Source organism: Callorhinus ursinus, unplaced genomic scaffold (assembly GCF_003265705.2).
Source record: "Callorhinus ursinus isolate GAN/ISIS: 27379988/994484 unplaced genomic scaffold, GSC_fseal_2.0 scaffold5, whole genome shotgun sequence".
In the NCBI taxonomy this organism is placed as follows: Eukaryota; Metazoa; Chordata; class Mammalia; order Carnivora; family Otariidae; genus Callorhinus; species Callorhinus ursinus.
Window position 1 is genome coordinate 73,919,585 of NW_027397067.1, and position 20,211 is coordinate 73,939,795.

General features: G+C 35.4%; 1 protein-coding gene across 13 annotated transcripts in view; it reads left to right on the forward strand.

Annotated features, from left to right (window-relative positions):
* PHF20L1 (PHD finger protein 20 like 1) overlaps nt 1–20,211 on the forward strand; it is a 73,163-nt gene that overhangs the window by 3,817 nt on the left and 49,135 nt on the right. For 5 of the 13 annotated variants that reach the window (XM_025871147.2, XM_025871150.2, XM_073893224.1 and 2 more), the window contains exons 3-6: nt 15,861–16,032; nt 16,178–16,262; nt 19,715–19,803; nt 20,029–20,118. In XM_025871147.2, the coding sequence (XP_025726932.1) occupies nt 15,861–16,032; nt 16,178–16,262; nt 19,715–19,803; nt 20,029–20,118 (436 nt within the window). Of the gene's footprint in view, nt 1–15,860; nt 16,033–16,177; nt 16,263–19,714; nt 19,804–20,028; nt 20,119–20,211 lie in introns of those variants that run through there. The other 8 variants (XM_073893228.1, XM_073893226.1, XM_025871153.2 and 5 more) reach the window with 3 other exon arrangements.

Consider the following 20,211-nt stretch of genomic DNA (forward strand, 5'->3'; position numbering starts at 1 on the left):
GGAAGCACCTGGGACCAGGCAGTTGCATCCCACGTAGTCCTGACGCTAAAAATTATTTCCAGACGTGGTGGAGTGTTCACTGGGGGAGTACCCATGCTCCCGATAGGGAAGCGCTGCATTAGACCATACAGCAAAAGATGCCGGTTTCGTCAGTAATTGGCTATCTTGGATTCTCATTTGACCAAAAGAAGCTTTTCACTCAGAAGGCACACTGTTAAATCTCCGTGTGGTTTGAGAAATGATACTTCTTTGATGCTAATCTTAATCTTTTTTTTAATTACTGGCTTTTGAATCACTAGTTAATTCATATTAACATATTTTCTTAGGCTTCCAAAATGACACACTTGCAATTGAAATAGCTTCCAGTGTTGCAGGAGAACACGGTTTATTAGTTTTCTTAGAGGTTTAAAGGGAAATTAACATAATTTTGGTATTAGTAAGAAATTTGCTTTCGGTGGTGAAATGTTTTCTGATTCAACAGCTGTCAAATTGATGATCCAGTAGTTAAAATAAAAAGATTATAAAAGAGAACTACTTTAAAAATCAAGACTGAATGTGCTTTTACAGTATTTGGAATTTGAGAGGAAAAAATGATAGTTGTAGCTGAAGTTTTTTCACTGTCTTATGCTTCACACTAAGGAAATTTCTAAGTGCTTAGGTAGGGTGGTAACAGGCATCTATACTCATTAATGAAGTTTAGCTTTCATTTTAATGACCCTAGTAGTGATGGTCTCCTTAAGGTAACATCAGCCAAAATAATCACATATGGTAATCACTGAAACTGGTCAGTAACTTGATTTTTATGAGCTCATTTATATGAAGATTTTAATATCCTCCTACAGTTGGAATTAAGGAATTAAGAGTATTGTATATACATATTCTAGGTAGTTGAAAGAAATAATTCTTTTATTATGACTTTGTTTATTAATGTCGGTAGTTTCAAGAACTAGCTAGTCTTGAGCAATCCCTTTCATTTAGTATTAAAGTACTTTACTGTAGGACAACTAATCAATTACTAAGATTTATTTCGTTTTGTGTGGGCACAAGGGAAGTTCTGTGAGACACTGTACTGTTAACAAGTTTTACTTTTAAATGAGATAATAAACTATATTCTTCATATCATTACATTTGTTAAGGGCCATTCTGTATTTCACATAAATGCTGCAGATCTTTTCTTTAATATCAGGTAAAAGTGTAGAAGGATTATTCGAGTGTTGAGAAACTTTACTATTTTTGTGAGGAGCAAAATAGTTAATCACTGAAAATATAACTGAAATGATTCCTTTCTTTCTCCCCCCCCCCATTTTCTTTCCTATTCTCTTCTGTTGCATCCATAAAGAATGCTTAAACTTCCACATTTATTCAGTACAGTTGGAAAAGTATTGAGTTCTTATTTGACATGAATGTTTTTTGAACTGTTATAGGCAATGAGCAGGGAGGGACAAGCCGGAGTGCAGATGGTGCTTACTGTCTCTGCACGCAGGACATTGCCAGTAAGCCACAGATCGTTGTGAAGGAAACGACAGCATGTGTTGATAGCTTACCTTTTACAGAGAAGGGCAGAGGGAAAGTTGTGATAGTGGAGAACTCAAAATGTCAACTTGTCCTATATGTAAAAGATGTTTCCTCTATAAAAAAGGAAAAGAATTTTTACTGTATGCCCTGGAAAGAAAAGGGTAAACTCTTAAGTGGGCCGAAATAAACTGAAGTTAAGCTTCCACTTTCAGATTTGGGGTAGATTTGGTTTAATCGGCATGTGCAATCTAATTTTCTTATGGAAAGGACATTATTACTGCTTGAGCAAACCATATGATATATTCTTCAGAGTTCAGAAAGATACTTCATCCTTGAAAATACACTGTACATTTTTTAAAGTAGTGATTTATTACTTTTTGTCTTCAAAATCACTTGAAAGCTAGAAAACTCATTGATGGTTTGATTATTTACCTATAACTAATGAATGTGGGCTCTAAGAAGCCCCTGAGAGGCCAGGCATCTTCAGGTCCAATATGTGGTTTTTGGATTTCCTATACTGACTAAACCTAACTCCTGCTAAGTAGTGTAGGTTTCTTAGTTTTTATTTTATTTTATTTTTGGGGGGGGCGGTTTGCTTAATTTTTAAAAATGTAGTTTTACTTAAAACATACTGGTTAGGGCGCCTGGGGGCTCAGTCAGTTAAGCGACTGCCTTCGGCTCAGGTCATGATCCTGGAGTCCTGGGATCGAGTCCCACATCGGGCTCCCTGCTCGCCAGGGAGTCTGCTTCTCCCTCTGACCCTCTTCCCTCTCGTGCTCTCTCTCTCTCATTCTCTCTCTCAAATAAATAAATAAAATCTTTAAAATAAATAAATAAATAAAACATACTGGTTAATTTCTTTCTCAACAGTCTTTTTTGAAAGTCTTTCAAAAGACTTTTAATAGGCTAATGTTTACAGGTAACATAATCAACCATCTTTGATCTTACCTCCATATTTTCTGTCATATCCCTGTCTTTCAAATGATGACATATCACATTTATAATCTCTTGAATGCAGGGACATCATAAGATTGAAAAAGGAAACAGATTGTTGATACAGTAGTGTATTTGGGGAAAGAGAAAGTTTAGAGTTGAATTTCTATTGGAGACACTGTAAGTGGATTCTAAAGACAAAAGAGGCAGGTTCAAAGTCAGACTGTCACTTGCTCTTCCTATAAATATGGGCAACCTCTGGACCTCGGTTGGCTTATCAATAAAATGGAGGCAGTGTTACTGGCTTTTACTTAGGGGATTATTTCAAGGATCAAATAATGTATTTAAATTTGCTTCAAATTCTGTAAAATAGTACATAAGTATAAAGCACTGAGGTAAATGCAAGGGAAGAGGGAGAGGTGAAAAAGAAATCTTTGAGGATCTGAAGACTCAAGTGTGTAAGTTTTTAAACGTAGCTTTAGTATTGACGTGAGAATGGCCTGGAATGTAGAAGGAAAATCATGTCATTGCAACCCGCTATAAACCATCTTTTTGAGGTAATGATAAAATCTTTTTCTTTCTGCTTTGCAAATATTATATCTAATCACTCTGAATATTGTTCACTGAGAAAAGTGATCAAATCAGACTGATTTGGACTACTGATATAACTTCTGTCTTTTGAATGAAATTCAAATAGTTACTCAATAGCAAGTGACTTAGTTACGAAAACAAAACAAATCAAGTAATGTGAAATTTGAAATATAGAGTTAATTTAAAATATTCAGATGAGTTATGCTCTTCTGACCTTTTTTTGGGAATAGTTCTATTTAATTCTCTTCTAGATCTAAAGAAAGGGAAAATGAAAAAAAAAAAAAAGGGGAGATGTCTCCAAGTATCAGAGTTGGATAGAACAGTGTAAATTTGAATTGGCAAATACTTTCTGGGAGTTTTTTTGAATTGTATGGAACATTTGCAAATGTGAGTTTTTAAAATGTTCATGACCAGAATTATAATAGTGTGGGAAATTTGAGGAAATTTAGATTGTAGCAAGTACAAATGCTTTCTAATTTGAGTAAAAGTACACTATTTTCTGAATAAAAAGGGTTGCTTTTTTTCTAATTGAATTTAGCTACTCAAAGGCAAACATTAATAGAAATAAGTTGTGTTATCTATATTTGGAGTAGAAGAGTGCTCCTGAAAAATAGTATGTGGATCAAATTTAAAAACCAGTCTCATTTTTAAATTACATTAGGCAAGTTTGAGATTTGTAGAAACCTTAGGTGAACACTTTTAAAATAGGAGATCTTTTGCTAATATGAATAAAATTTTTGTATATTGGGTTTTCCTAACTATATTTGAAAAAGATTGATTCTTATTTTGAGTCACTACCTACCTTTGAAAATCTAATTAGAGCTGTAGACTCAGAAAAATGTGCAATCACATTTATATACCAGAAATATTGAATTATATATTATGGGTAGCCACAGAAAACTTATCCATGGACTCCAGATTAAGGACTCCTTTAGCTGAGAATTTCAAATTGAAATCTCTATGATGTGTGTTTATTTTTTTAATTCTGAGATTTTTTTTTTACATCGAGAAAGTCACAAATTTTGTATCTTAAGATCTAAGTGAGCTCTGTTTAATCATCAAGCAGGTCTGCATCAGTGCACAAACACTGTAGTTACTTAATTTTTAAAATTTTCACCAATAAGAGCCCTATAAACTTTTAACAGTAAAGATCTTTCTCCCTCCTCTTCCCTCAAAAAATGTTGAAAGCAAGGTTAGACGTGGGTCAGAGTACATGTATTCATTATAAAACACACCTGGTTCTTGTTCTTAACTCTGTTCTTCCTTTTGTTCTATTGATTGATTTTCTATAGAGCTTTTTCTTCTCTGCTCAGTTTTTTTGCTTACCTTAGTTTTCTTGGAAGGTGAGAGAAAAGGAATTTTGGAAAAAGTAAATTTAACTGGACGTCAGAAGATAGGGGTTTAGGTGCTGTTCTGCCATGAACTATGTGACTTCGGAGAGTTCTCTGCTTTAATGTCCTTAAGATAAGGGTGTGACATATTAGGTAATCTTTCAGATCCCTTGAATTAGAAACTCAGATTTCTTTTATCTACTTTCCATGTATTCAGGGAGGATAGATTTTTTAATCTCATTTTTGATGGGTAAATAACACAGACTTGAGGCAGAAGTAAGAAAAAATGTAGAAGTCAGACATAGTTTGCTCAGAACTGCTGGTAACTGAAAGAACTTTGAGAAAAAATGAGTTGAAGAGGTAGAGAAAGGTGAATCTAGTTGGGACAAAAATAGTAGTTTTGAAGGTTGGAGTATAGTGGTATTGGGCACATTGTTATCCTTTCTCCAACCTGCTCTCCCACTCATTTAAATACTTTCATTGTTTAATTTTAAAATTACTTAGAATCGTGACTATTGGTTAGAAAGGTATATTTGACTAGTAGGATGCTCTAACTCCCTAACTGTTTGTGTGGTAACAATTCACTAATTGATTCTTTTACAACGTTCATTGATGCTGTCATTTTGAAAGTGATTCAGGTGAAGTCTAGAAGGTGATTCTCAAACTTTTTAGCTTCCTGGGATTCACCCCGAAAGGTTTGTTAAACATAGGTCACTGGGCCAACATCCAAAATTTCTGATTCAGTAGGTGTGTAGTGGGGCACAGTAGTTTGCCTTTCTAAAAAGTTTCCAGGTGATGCTGATGCTGCTGGTCTGGGGACCACTGGTCTAGAGTATACAGAATTATTAACCCAAAGATAAAGTTTTTGAGTTGGATAGCAATGGAAATATCCAGGATTATTTTTGAATTTATAGTCCGTTTTTACTTATGTTAGTTAGAAGAAGTAAAATGTAATTACTTAGCAAAGTGATGCATGATTCAAAATATTTTTTTTCTGATTTTCAGTAAAATAGAGCATACTGACCTACATGTACTTTGATATTTTTCAGTTTTCTTGCTCTTCAAATTTCTGTACTCACCACTACATGGCTGGATAGTTGGGATTTAGATCCTTGTTGCTAAGGGTGGGAAAAAGACTATTCCTGGTTATAGTTAATTATGGATTGCTATTGGGAGATTGTAACTTCTATAATGATTCCTGATATATAGGAAATACTCAGTATGTCACTTGAATTTTATAAGAAGCCCATCATGTGTGGGATGATCTTTACCAGTTTAGAAATGACAGATCTGAGGTTTGGATATGTTAACTGTTTTATTCCAGTTCATCTGGAGTAAAAGTCAGAAAAGTCATCTGGCATCCAGGTTCTTTTGACTCTTAAGTCTGGTGCCCTCGTTACTATAACCTGTTGCCTCATATATGGATGCCCTGAAGTTTGAGCCTCAGCTTCAGGGAGTAAATGGGCTCAGTGTTCATAGGCTGTCTTAATTCCTGACTTTCTCTAGTGATATGTATCTATCTGGTGTTTAGAAGGGCCCTGAGAGTCCAGCATGCCTGTGTCATTCTTATACTGTGGAATTAGCTTTTGCAAGGCAGGTCAATTTCTGGCCTGTCTGTCCTAGAAACTCTCCTTCTTAAGCTCACCTTCAAATCAAGCTTTCAAGCTGATCATTTCCTAGCCTCTTCACAAATGTATAGTAGCGTAAAGTTCAGGAACCTCGGGCTTATTGTGTGTGTGTGTGTGTGTGCATGCATGCGCATGTGTGCATGCGTGTACTCATTTAATGGCGGGTTGGACTGAAAGAGAAGATGGTTTTATTTGCTTATCTGACATTTGGTTGAAGGTCAGTGGTTGTATATCGCATGCATCCAACTCTGTTCATGACATTGTTCCTGCTAAATTTTATCACTGTGTATTGTGAGATTTTATACTTGCCACATCAGAGTATATGATGCTTTATTTTGTGATGGGGAGTTGATCAGAGCCATTAATTGGGAAATAATTTATCTGTGGTGGTAATCAACTCTACTAAAAAATGTTTAGCAGTTCTAGTTTTGCGGAGTAGACAGAATTGATATCTACAGATGCTGAAAAGTTTTTTTTTTTAAAGATTTATTTATTTATTTTGAGAGAGTGAGAATGAGAGAGAGAGAGAGTACATGAGAGGGGGGAGGGTTAGAGGGAGAAGCAGGCTCCTCACTGAGCAAGGAGCCCGATGCGGGACTCGATTGTGGGACTCCAGGATCATGACCTGAGCCGAAGGCAGTTGCTTAACCAACTGAGCCACCCAGGCGCCCTGCTGAAAAGTTTTTAATTTTGTTTTTAGTTGATATTTTAAGTGAGGAAGAAAATACTAAGTTTTAAATATCAGTAGTATAAAATTTTTTTCTCTTTTTTAATTACATTTTTTATTATGTTGTGTTAATCACCATACATTACATCGTTAGTTTTTGATGTAGTGTTCCATGATTCATTGTTTGTGTATAACACCCAGTGCTCCAATACGTGCCCTCTTTAATACCCATCACTGGGCTAACCCATCCCTCCACCCCCCCTCCCCTCTAGAACCCCCAATTTGCTTCTCAGAGTCCATAGTCTCTCATAGTATAAAATTTCAAAACAAACTAACTGATATTGAAAAGACAGCTTAGTTTTGCTATTCTTCATAAGTCTCCTAGTTTTTAGTATTTTTGTATGACTTTTTATTTTGAAGAACTATTGACTATCCCTACTATCACCTTCCATAGATCATTAGTCAACAAGTAGAACTTTTCTTTTTATTAAATTGGAAATTAATATACCATTATTACATTATTTCAGTAACTATAATTAACTCAACTTTGAGAGAATTGTTGCAGTGAATTTAAAGAAAATTTGGATATTTAATACTCGATGTGTCTTAAAAGTATTTTTTTCATTGCCAAAAAGCTAACCCTCTTTAATTAAAAATGAATCTGTTCTAGTTCATCATGGTTAGGTAAGGTAACAAAGCTGCTTACATGAAATGATTTTATTCCTAAGGATACGCAGCAAAGCTTGTTGAATTTTGGCAGGTTGGTAAAGAATGAACCCAAAGTTTTGGGGATATCATGAGATGGGGTTACTGTTCTAGAAAATTTTGGCAAATAAATTGTGACTTATGAGGCAAAAACTAAGTATAGGATTATATTTGTCGAACTAGATTAGTAAATATTATTTTTAAAGTCACTTAGTGTTTTTCTTAGTTCTATAACAAATCATACTCTAGATTCCTATATTTGGGGGTTAGGAGGGGCAGAGGGAAAGGAGAGAGAGAATCTTAAGCAGGTTCCACACTCAGCAAGGAGCCCCATGCAGGGCTCAATCTCAATACTGTAAGATCTTAAGCCAAAACCGAGAGTTGGATGCCTAACCAACTGAGCCACCCAGCTGCCACTTGATTCCTATCTTAATTTTTCAATTTATTTTATAACAATTTTGAAACACCTTAAAAGTTAGGCTATTTTCTTTCTTTCTTTTTTTTTTTAATTTATTTATTTGAGAGAGAGAGAGCACATGAGAGGGGATAGGGTCAGAGGGAGAAGCAGACTCCCCACTGAGCAGGGAGCCCGATGCGGGACTTGATCCTGGGACATGATCCAGGATCATGACCTGAGCTGAAGGCAGTCGCCCAACCAACTGAGCCACCCAGGCGCCCCAGGTTACTTTCTTTTCTCAGACTCTTTCATTTTAATGTGATGTTTCATACTTAAGCACAGTTGAGATACAGTACACCTTTTGTTTTGAGAAATTTTAATAATAAATCAAAAGCCTTTATGTATAGGGAGATACTTGTTTTGTATAATAAAATCTGTTTTCTATACTCCTTGGGCTAACAAAAACCAACTTTAGGCATTTTGTATCAAAAGCACTTATATAAAATTGAATTTGCAAAAAAAACATGATATAATCTGACTTTCATCTTATTTTTGTTTTCAGTACCTCTTGGTAAGAGTACCCTATGTTTGAAACACTGCAGTAAGTATGATAGGAGCTGAAAATCATCAGTTGGCAAGATGCAGAATATATATTGAATGTAAGCACAGTCTTTAAGGACAGACAAACCTCAGTTCAGAGATCTGCTTAAATACCTACTTTTACTTGAGCAAGTTACTTAACTGTTCAGAGCCTTTGTGACCTCTCTTTAATAACTGGGAGCAATAATAGTACCTAACTCGGAAAGGTTCTTTGAGGATTAAGCAAGATGGTGCTTATTAAAAGCTTATCATGGTTTTTGCCACATCAGAGGCACTTAGTAAATGTTTGCTTTAATTTAAATAATAGCATGAATATTGGTTATTTTAAGTAGAGAGGAGTCAGTGTAAATCCTTAAAACTTGAATCAATAGGTATATAAACACCTATAACTACCTGTAGTAGTAAAATAATTTTCTAAGTGCTAAATATTCAGGAATAGAAACTAAGTGGATGTCAGCCTGCTAGAGTTCAGAGTTTTGTGACAAAATTAAGTAACGAGGAGTTTGGTTTTGTTGGTCTGAACAAAGTATATGAAATACACAAACTTCTGGTAATATACTGGCATTTTTTGGATAGAGTAGGAAAGGAATTCTTGATAGTCTAATTGATTCTTATGGTGGGAGATGGTAATGAGTAGAAAGGTAGGTGTAGTCACTTTGATTGGTTAGAACTGACTGTGAATGATTGTAGGCATGGCAGGAGATTGAGGTGCTAGGGAGGTAGACAGCAGTAGGAGTTTGAATCCAGGGATCTGAAATGAAACCTTAGTTTGAAAGGTGGCGGCAACAAGGTTCTAAAGGAAAACACGTGGCTAACTCAGATCTTACCTGTTCTTTCCTGCAAAGGTTGTGAACAGATAGGCAGCAGGGTGGTCTGGCAGCTTGTACTGGACATGTGTCCTGAGGGTGGATGCCCCTGAAAAGAGGACATGAGGGATGATGTCATGGGATGCTTAGAACTCAGTGTTGGAGAAGATGTGATTTTGACATATAAGCTATTATCTGAATGTTCTGGAAAGTCTGGATTCTTTTGTACTTCCTTTTGGAATGTCAAGTTTGAATTAATCAAAAGAGTTTTGTTTTCAGTATGTTGTTCTTCAAGTGTGAAACAAATTAACATGTACCTAAAAGCACGTCCTCTAAAAATACAATAAAAATAATAGATGACATTGTTCTTGTAGTTTAATCAGTAAGTTGAATGGGTGAGAGAATGCTTTTGAAAATTACAAAGCGTAATATAAATTGAAAGTGCTTCCAGGGAGCTAAAACTTTAAAAGGTTACTATGTTATAAGAATATTATGTTTGTTTTGGATTACATTCTACATTAATTTTTATTATTCGGCAAATAATCCTCCTCCTGACATTTGTATGTGAGGGAGTTCTTACCTCTGTATTTCTAGTTCTTCTAATGTGTTTTAGTCAATTTTTATGACACACATTAGTTTCTTGCATATGAAGTCCTTATACACAGAAGTGTCTTGAGTTGTTAATCCTAACTCCCTAAATTTCTCTAACATTTAGATTATGTGTAAGTCAGATATCAAGTGTGTTTCACTATTTACAAATTAGAGACCTACTTTATCTAGGAGAACATCTAATTTAGGTATTCTTTCTATGTACTACTATAATATATCTTTACTCTTTGAGCTATAACATTGTATTGTAATTGTGTTCACTTATTTGATTCTCTTTTTCTTTACCCTCCTTCCTGAATTTGAGTTTATTGATTGGAATAATACTTTTATTTGTAGCTTTATTCCTACTTTAGTGTTTGGCACATAGTGAATTAGAGACTCAGTGTTTATTGGGTTAAATGAATGAAGAACTGTCAATTTTTAAATTTACGTATCTTAGAAATTTTATTCTATCAATATAAACAAATGACTTATTTAAAATACATAATTTGAATAACTGTTGGGCCAATTTTTTTTTTTTTTTTTTTATTTGACAGAGAGAGACACAGCGAGAGAGGGAACACCAGCAGGGGGAGTGGGAGAGGGAGAAGCAGGCTTCCCACTGAGCAGGGAGCCCGATGGTGGGGCTCGGTCCCAGGACCCTGGGATCATGACCTGAGCGGAAGGCAGATGCTTAACGACTGAGCCACCCAGGTGCCCCAAGGGACAGATTTTTAAAATACTTTGCCTTTTTGTTGGGGTGGGGGTCACCGGTGTGGCTCAGTTGGTTAAGCATAGGACTCTTGACTTCAGCTTAGGTCATGATGTCAGGGTCATGAGATTGAGTCTGCTTAGGATTTTCTCTCTCCCTCTATCCCCCATCCCCGCTTGTGTTCTCTCTCTCTCAAATAAATAAGTCTTAAAAAAAATAAAATACTTTGCCTTTTTGATTAATGTGGCACTTACTTCTCAGAGTGAATTCTGATGGTCTTTAGGACATTAATAATGTTGTCTGACCTTGTTCAGTGGATTGTCACCTATCAACGAGTAGTTAACAACTCTGCCTGGTGGCTTAAGTGCAGGAGGTCCTAGGCCACAAGTGTGTCAAGGAATTTCTCTTGTCATTTCCTCATGGTTGACTTTTCTTTATCAATACCAGTAAAGATCTGGATATATCAAAATAGATGACAGATCAGAATGAGCTCAAATAATGTTTAACTGTTTTAGTGTTAATATATTGAATATAATTTTTTTTAATAGCTGCATGCCCATTATTTCTTTTTCCTTCCAAGGATAATGGAGCACCTATTTTATGAGTGTTAATAGATAATCTTGCCTTCCAGAAAGATTCTTGTTTTTAATCATGGACCCCTTTGAAAATCTGATTGAAATTGGTAACTCCCCGTCAAGAGAATACTGGTTCGCAGCTACATGAACCATGGCATTTTGCATACAGTCTCAGGGCATTGTGGTCTCCTGATGTAGTGAGTGAATCAGGACCTGCCCATGTAAAACAAGTGAGCTAATATAGCAATTCATCTGTAATGGTAATTCCCACCTTAGATTTCTCATATTCTCTTTGTGTTTTGACAACACTCAAGAGTTGATACTGTAGGGAACTGATCCAGTATATTCAGTGTATAACCAACCTCTTTGGTCAGTATTTGGTTCTTAATGGGTTGTGGATTTGGTCCAGAATCCATAGATATTGCTACTTTGAACAGTCTTGTATAAGCGGGAGATAACCAGTAACAGTGTTAAAAATGCTGGTATTCTCAGATGAGGCAATAAAGCATTATAAGAGTTCAGAGAAGATGAAAATAATTTTTGTTCTTGGTAATGGATTTGTTCTCAGTAATTATAGCCACAGTTTAACTTGACCATTACAGGACTTTGACCACACTAATTCAGAAAGGGTCCTGAGGAATCAATTGACAGATGATGATGATAGAATTGCATGTATGAAAATTCTATGAAATTCAGCAAAGATCATTGTCAAATCTTCTCAATATTTCTGAATGCTATTTGTTTCCATTAAGCCTAATAACCAGTTTTAGGGTGGATTATATTTCTTGTTAAGTTTGTTTATTACACTTGTTTGGAATCAAGTGTAAAAGACACTAGACCTAGGCAGACCTAGAACAATGAAGGCAATCCCTTGTTTTCCACACAAGTAAATATCAGTTAAGCAAGGCATGAGTTTCAGACCAGGATTATAGTAGGGGATGTCGATAGTGAACATTTTATAATATTTTGAAGTAACAGATGATAAGGGGTAAGAGAGCTCTGTGCAGAATTCTCACACTGAGGAATCAAACTTCCATCTCTTTCTTTTGAACCCTTAAGAAATGCCAACCACGGTGTTTCCTTTTCTTCTTATCCCTCATTGCTTTAGCTCTCAAACCCCACCCAGACTCCCACTTCTCAGATCTTTGCCCAAATCAGTCATAAGTTTCTGGGACTAAGTTCTTTACTTTAACAGTTTTCCATGATTTAGCCTTTAAAAAGATGACAAAACAAAAACATTTCACTAGATCTTCCAAATTCATTAAGAAAAATGTTATGTTCCATTCATACTCAATTATAAAAAATAAATTGTGCATCAAAATAATGTTGCTCTAGGTCAAGATAGGTATTTGTGAATACATTTATTCAACAGTATTTTTCATTCACTGTGTGTATCAAGGCGTTATTACTGTGGGCCATTTGCTAGAATAGGGAAATAATTTCACTATATAGGGACTCTATGCTAAGTTGCCATTTTGTTCATTTTACATGTATAGCAAAGATTTTGATGTAGGGTTTTTTTTTTTTCCCTGAGGTGTCAGTGATGACCAAAGTAAGGGATTTCCTGTTGTTTATAGATTGACAGGGCATTTTGTTAGTTTGCTATTACAAAGCCCTTCATTTTGAACCTAGCTAATGAGTCCAGTCTGATGTCCCACTATTCTCTTTTATTCACCATACTGCTTGTTGTATGGTCTAGCCAAAAGGAACAGGTTTCCTTGAACTGTCCCTCCAATCTTTGATCAAGAGGTTCTTGAGGACAGAAACCTCATTCCACTTCTCTCTGAATCCTCATTATCTGGCTGATTGCCTAAACTTGGTTTTAAGTAAATGAACATTGATTGGCTAACTGAAAGTGTGTACACTTTACCTTTTTTTGTACCTTGTTCATTAAGTCTAAATCCTAGAAGTTCGTTACCAAGACCAACATAGATAATGTCTCCCAAGAACATTCAGTGAATTCCCCAATTTTCTCTGAACTATTATTAATAGCATTTTCTGTAAAATTTTTGTGTATACTTACCAGTTTACCATATATGATATAATAACAGTGCCTAGCAAGTGCCTTAATCTTATTAGATGCCCAAATATATATGGAATGAATGAACAGAAACTTATTCATTCTTGATAATGGTAGTATTTATGGCACTTCTATTTAAGGTTCAAAATTTGATTAGTAAATGTTATAAAAATTAAGAGATAATCTTGGTTATTTGTGTTACTTAATTCTTGGCCTTCATCCGAAGTTTATCAATCTCTAGATATTTATGTAAAGTGTATATAACATGCTATAGATTATTATGAAGCAGTTCCCCAAAATACAATTTTTAGTCTGCTTGTTACATCAGACATACTGTCAGTGAACGGAATTTGAAATATTTTAGCAAAACTCTAAGTTACTTAAAAATGCAACCCAGATATAAATGATTTGAACTTACTTGGATTCTGACTCTTTGCCAAATTCAGTCAAGGTATGAAAATAAAGATGTATTTAACTCTGTTACTGTGGACCATTCTCACTTGGAGAAATGTTTTAAACATGTGGAGTTGTTTATATTTGAATTTGAAGGAACCTAGAGAATAAACCCCTAATATTTTGATCAAAAATAAAAAAGATGTGATAATAAACATGTGGAATTAGAAATTTATCCATTTTTATAATTGATAGAAAATGTGTTTATTATGGTGAAGTGGCCATCGAATGCTGGAAAATAAACCAAAGGGCATTCTTACCTTTAGGCTTCCCTCAGTGCTAGTGCCAGTTTTTATGTTTCAAGAACCAGAGGAGCAAAAACATACAATCAGAGCAACACTGCAAAAGACAGTCATTAAAGCATTGATGCTCAGGGGTGGGGTTGGCATGTTCACCTGGGGGAGTATGTTAATTCCCTGGGTTTTCTTTTGTTTATGCTTTTCTTTAACAAAACGTTTCTTCATCCATGCTCATTCCCCAAAAAAGGCTGGGAAGAGTAAGCTCTAACTTAAGGTTATAACGTCGACAGCTTTCTTAGTTCTGAAGAAATGTACAGATCGTCTTTAACATCACTTCTTGTTTGTCCTGAGCAGCCCCCAAGTGGCCGGTGTGTGTCTGTCATTGGACTAGATGTTGGGGGACGAGCGATACAAGGATGGACATGACTCTGTTATTCCTTGAAGCTCACAGGCCCGAGCCTGTCCCTTCGATCTCTGCTACCATGAGAAATGTTAATAAAAGTTTTGTGATAAAAGGATTACCTATTTCTTTTACTTTGGTAATGGTAAATGTTTTATCCGCGTTGACAGGACCAAGAAGCCTTTCAATAAAGAAAACAGTGTGACTTGTTATCCGGTATTTTCCCACGCTGTTTAACTGCCAGACCCTTTTGTGGGTCATGGGTATTAATTAAGTTGCAAGGCTGTAAATGCTCTGCAGCACACAGTTTGGGAACCTGCCCTGAGATGGTTATTGGCCATGTGGGTGCAGTGAGAGCAGCTGGGGCAGGGACCTGGGAGGTCTTTACACACGGGATTCCACATTAAACCGAGCCTGGAATGAGGAGTAGAAAAGGAAGGGGGGGATAGAGCTTAGGGCTAGACAGAAAGAACAGAGTGTACAAATGTACAAATGTTTGACAGAGCTCGGTGTTTTTGAGGAAGCCCCAAGTAGTTCAGTATCATTAAACCAAAGTGGGGAAAGAAGCTATACACCAGAGAAGGATTCAGGGCCCTTGAAATGTTTAAGAAGCCTTGAATAGCATGAGTGATGTATAAAGCCCATAGTAATCAGTTCCTAAAATTCGAAGTTATATAAGGTCTGTCGTGCTTCATAGTGAAAGCCAATTTTCTATAGGGAGAAGAAAAATTCCAGATTTATCAAAAACTAGCAAAAATATGAAACTATTATGGCTGAATCATCTACCCTGTGCTGCTATTGAATTCTTAAGGTTATTTCATGATACTTTTTAAAAATTTTTGAGTCATCTGTGAACATTTTATATGGTACATTAGGAGCGATGAAGCAATTTTCCATGTTAAAAGTTTCGAGTTAACTAATTTCTATTTTGGAATTTATAGTAGGAGAATCATCACACATAAAGACAGAACAATGTGATGTTATTTTTATACTTTAGAATTTAAAGTTTAACTGAGCTTTCCCTACTATCATTGATGCACATTATAAAATACTGGAAAGTGTAGAGAAATACAAAAGACAAAGTGGTTTTGTACCATAAAGAGACAAATGTACATGTTGGTATTTTTTGCTAGACAAATTTGTTTTACATACTTATAATTCTACTGAACACAGGGCTGCTACTTTTTTCCATTTTCCACATTGTGTTTTCCTCATGTGTAAATACCACATTTAAAGACTATATAACATATCATTCAGTGGATATACCATTGTTTGTATAGCTGTCTATACAGTCTCCAGTTTCTCTAACTAAATTTTTAGATGGTTTCTATTTTCTTTGTTATCATAAATATTTTGTATATGTGGTTCCAGAATTATAATGATAGAGTCAAAAAGTAAGTGTGTTTAAGGCTCTTGAAGCATGTTTTCAAATTACTTACCAAAACACTGCAAGTAATTTATATTTCCACTGGGAGTGTATTGAAGTATTTCTTTCACTAGGTATTGAGACCAATCATTTAAAAAAAAAAAAACCAAAATAACAAACTTTGTTGGTTCAGTAGTTTAAAAATCCGGACCCATATTGTTTTGTTCATGGTTTTCATGGTAAGCAATATTTCAGTTAAATTATCCTTTTTAATACTTGGTGTAAACAAACGTAAGAATTTTCTCTTGATACGAAGCTCCTTTTTATTTTGGAGGTATCCATCACGAATTGAAAAAATTGACTATGAGGAGGGCAAGATGTTGGTTCATTTTGAGCGTTGGAGTCATCGTTATGATGAGTGGATTTACTGGGATAGCAATAGGTTGCGACCGCTGGAGAGACCTGCATTAAGAAAAGAAGGGCTAAAAGATGAGGAAGATTTCTTTGTAAGTAGCCAGCTTTTTCCATTTGCTAGCTGTGTAATGATACATTTCAGAATGAATTCTGTTAAATATTACAAAAGCTTTTTTTTTATAAAGGAAATGCTTATTTATTATACATGGTATTGATCTTAAAAGTTGTTTAAAATAGGATTTTAAAGCTGGAGAAGAAGTTCTGGCTCGCTGGACAGACTGTCGCTATTACCCTGCCAAGATTGAAGCAATTAACAAAGAAGGTATGTATTTGAAGTAATCTGAGATTTATAATGGAATTTAATGGTAAAATTTAACTGGATTTCTGATTTTAATTAATTATGTAATTGTTACATATGGTTGTTACTTCTCTTTGTTTCAGACTTAATAAATTTCCTGCTAATATTCTTTTTTGGGAGTATTTCATTTGTAAATATAGAATAACATGACACCTGATCTACTTACTGCCTAAATAAACTTTAGGAGTAGTAGATAATTGGTTAAAATTGTGCAGCATTCAGTTCACAGGCTTACATTATATGCATTTTATTTCTTCTCTGTTTCTAGTTTGTCGGCTAAGTTATTTTTATGAGTAGCTCAACCAGAATGTGAGGGAAGGTTAAAGATACAAGGAAATTCAAATCAGGTCAACTTGGAAGTAAAATACTGTACAGTTACGTTTTCTGAGGAAAGAGTGTGAAAATTTATCCATTTGAGGATTTCCTTTATTGCATCTTTCCCCTGCCCCTGTTTTCTTCATTTCTATAGATAAAATTGAAAGTTAAGTTTTCTAATAGCCTTTGTGGTATCTAATATGATACTGAGCAAAAATTACCGAACTGATCAAGGGTTGAAAATAACACAGAAATCAAGTATGTTAGTGTGACCGAAGACAAATACATCTGTTGGGCATATAATATATTGAAAAAAACAGAACTTCTAGACTGATTAACTTGGAAAGGCTTGAGAATTAGTATTTAAATTAGTATTAGGAATATACTTAAATATTTTATTTTTTAAATTTCTTATTTAAAACTCACTTTTAAAAGTTGTAAAATAGTTTACAAAAAAGTGTATATTTCAAGTCAGTAATACATTAGTTTTCTATAACAATTTCTTAAACTTGACCACTCATTCATTCTTTTCACTGAAGAGATACACATTGAGTGACAGCTTCTTTTTGCAAGAGGAGCGTTTAAGTAAGGGGATGCTTCCTTTAAACCTGAAAGACAAGTCAGCTAGATAAAGAAGGAATGAAAGGCTTTTTCAGACAGAAGAAATGGTATATTGCAGAAGAACAGAAGAGAGGCCTGTCATTTTTTAGGAATTGCAAGACTTTGGTGTGACTGGAATGAAGGAGTCCTTTAAAGGGAATAGAACATCAGAAGAGGTGGGAGAGAGAAGCAAGGATCTGTGTATGCAATGTCTTGTTACAGAATTTGAATTTTATTTGGAGGTGATGGGAAGGAACCGTGAAAGGGATTTAAATGGAGGAGATTTAAAGTAACACACTTGAGAAAAAGTGGGAGCTAAGAGGAGATAAAAGGGGAAAACATTTTAAAAAAAAGAGATATATTAAAGAATGGTAGGTGTGGAAAAGTAAATCGTCTGGCTAGAAATTATGATATAACTTTATAAAGGCTTATTCCAATTTATTGCTTTAAGGAATGGAAATAACAAATATGGCTATGATTTTGCTACCTACCCCTAGTCACTTTACTCCAGGAAGAGTTGAGGGGCATCTCCGTTGTCAGGTTTGCCGGTTACTTTTCCTTTTCTGGTCTGGCCTTTATTTCACTGTGCACTTAGACTTCTTGAGAGCCCATATCCCTGTGTCTTACACATGTGCGCTCCCCAGCTTTCTAGTCCAGAGCCTAACACATAGGCAGTCAATAACAGCTTGTGGAAGGAAAGGAGGAGGTAATGGATCAATTCTGTTGGATAGTAAATGGACCTACCCAAAATAAAAGAATATGAACTACAATTAAACAACATTCTCTATTTTAAGGAAGAGCAGTTCCTTTAATAAGAGTGGAGAGCTTTGAGAACTTGCCTCCAAGCTTAAAGCTCCTTGGGAGTATAGCATATACAAGTCCATGTGTACACACACATGCAATGCACTCAGAAGCAAAGCCCCCATATTTTATCCTACCCCGTTTGTCAGTGGGCATAGAATACAGAAAATTAAATTTGTATTAGTGTAAGAGTGAAGACACTTATTGTAGTCTCTGCCATTTCAGGAGTTTAAGTGAGCCCTTAGTGAAATATTGGCAGATGTAATTTCTTTTTAAAAAATCTCCATTGGAGGTATATTTGTTTTGTGATGTCTATATGCCCCACATGGTGGATGAGCCTGCCCAGCCCATGCCCCCAAAGAAAAACAAAGCAAAGGAAGCCTTCAAGAGGCTTTCTGTTCACTGTAGAAGCTAAACAGAACTAACAAAAATGAACGTTTAGGTGTTTGAAATATGTCTTAGAGAAGTTGAAGAGGAGGGACAGATTTGTAAACTGGAGAGAACAGAGGAAGTGTTCATATTATGGGTGGGATTTAAAGAGCTGATCCTTGAAGAGTAGGTTGGAGAGAAGAAAGGAGAAAGGCATCATGAGAGCAGAAACAGTGTGATCAACAGTGGCGAGGGATGAATGGTGTAGTGTGGAGCCTGCTTTCCTCTGGAAGGCCATTAATGAAGAAGGAAGAGAACAGTTGCAGGGATGATGGTAGTGTAAGGCGTACGTATGGGTTGGTATTCTCAACATTTTCCCAGTGTTTTTATATCCTTGCTACTCAATGGATCAGGTTTTTTCAGTAACTTGGGTCTAGATCTTTATATCTTCAATATTGTGAATTATGCTAATTATAGAAAAGATGAAATCAAATGATGTTCAAACTAGAAAATTAAGGAAAATCTTTGTACTTACATATCTGGCTTTGGTGCCAACTTCTAAGCCAATCATAGTAATCATCATACTTACTGTTTATACTTCTTTTGTAAAGGTCAAGTGTCTGTTTACTTAAAGTGGCTCTCAGCCCTCATTTGTACAGGATAGAAAAATACTGAAATTTCTTAAGTAGAAAATCTTTGTAATTTATACATTTTGTGGTAGTATTGACTTTTGTTAACTTGAAAGCATGACCTCTGTAACCCAAAGTGAATATACTTTGTGATTGTTACGCAAACAGGGTCTCAAACCCTAAGAGCAGAATAAGTGAGTGGGGAGGGCTTGGGGATGGGGGCATAGTTATGGCTGTCCTGCTGCTTAGGGGACTGCTGTGGATGGAGCCTTCAGCCTCTTGGAATTCAGTGTCTGTCTGCACAGCAACACTTTCACCTAGATGGTCTGTAAACTGTTTTCTAGCTTAGAAGCCTGTGGATCTGATTCTTATTTGCCAGTTCGTTAATACTGTGAACGGAATGATCTCTCCTTGAGTAAATGATTTTTTGTCTCTATATCAGTTCTTTCTCTAAAAAGAAACTTTCAAAGAGAGCAAAGGATAATTCCTATAGAAATATTATTTATGTTTGTAAATAATGATTTTATTAGAGGGAAAGAGAAAATAAACTTTAACCCACTTGATGGAGTTCCTAACGGATGCATTTGCAGTTACTGCAATTACAGTATATATACTTCTGTCAGGGCATTACTTGTTAGATTTCAAATGTTGCTGTAAGATTCAGTTGTATTTTCTAATGATTCTGACTTGCTCCTGTTCCAGGAACATTCACAGTTCAGTTTTATGATGGAGTAATTCGTTGTTTAAAAAGAATGCACATTAAGGCCATGCCCGAGGATGCTAAGGGGCAGGTAAGGGTGTTCAGCATTCCTAGCTACCCAAAGGGATGTCTTCTTGAATGGTGACCAATCAAAACAAAATTTATATATATATATATTTTAAAGTGAACTAATTGTAGGATTATGTGCTGATAGCCCCAAATAGCAGCAAGAAAAAGAAGCTTAGAATGTAAGATAAATTATACACTTGATTTTTGCTTCTTTGGCTTTAGACCTGCTAAAGTTATAGGTCACTAGTTTCTGTTCCAGGTGAAATCCCAGCATCCACTAAGCTGGTGTTGTCCTTTCGACCCAGCTGGATCGTGTAACCAGTCTATGGGAAGTGAGGTAAGTGCCTTTTTTTAATTTCATTTTGTTTTTCCTGGTATATAGTATCATTTAGAAAGTTAATTTTTAATATAAAATTTTATATTGAGCTTC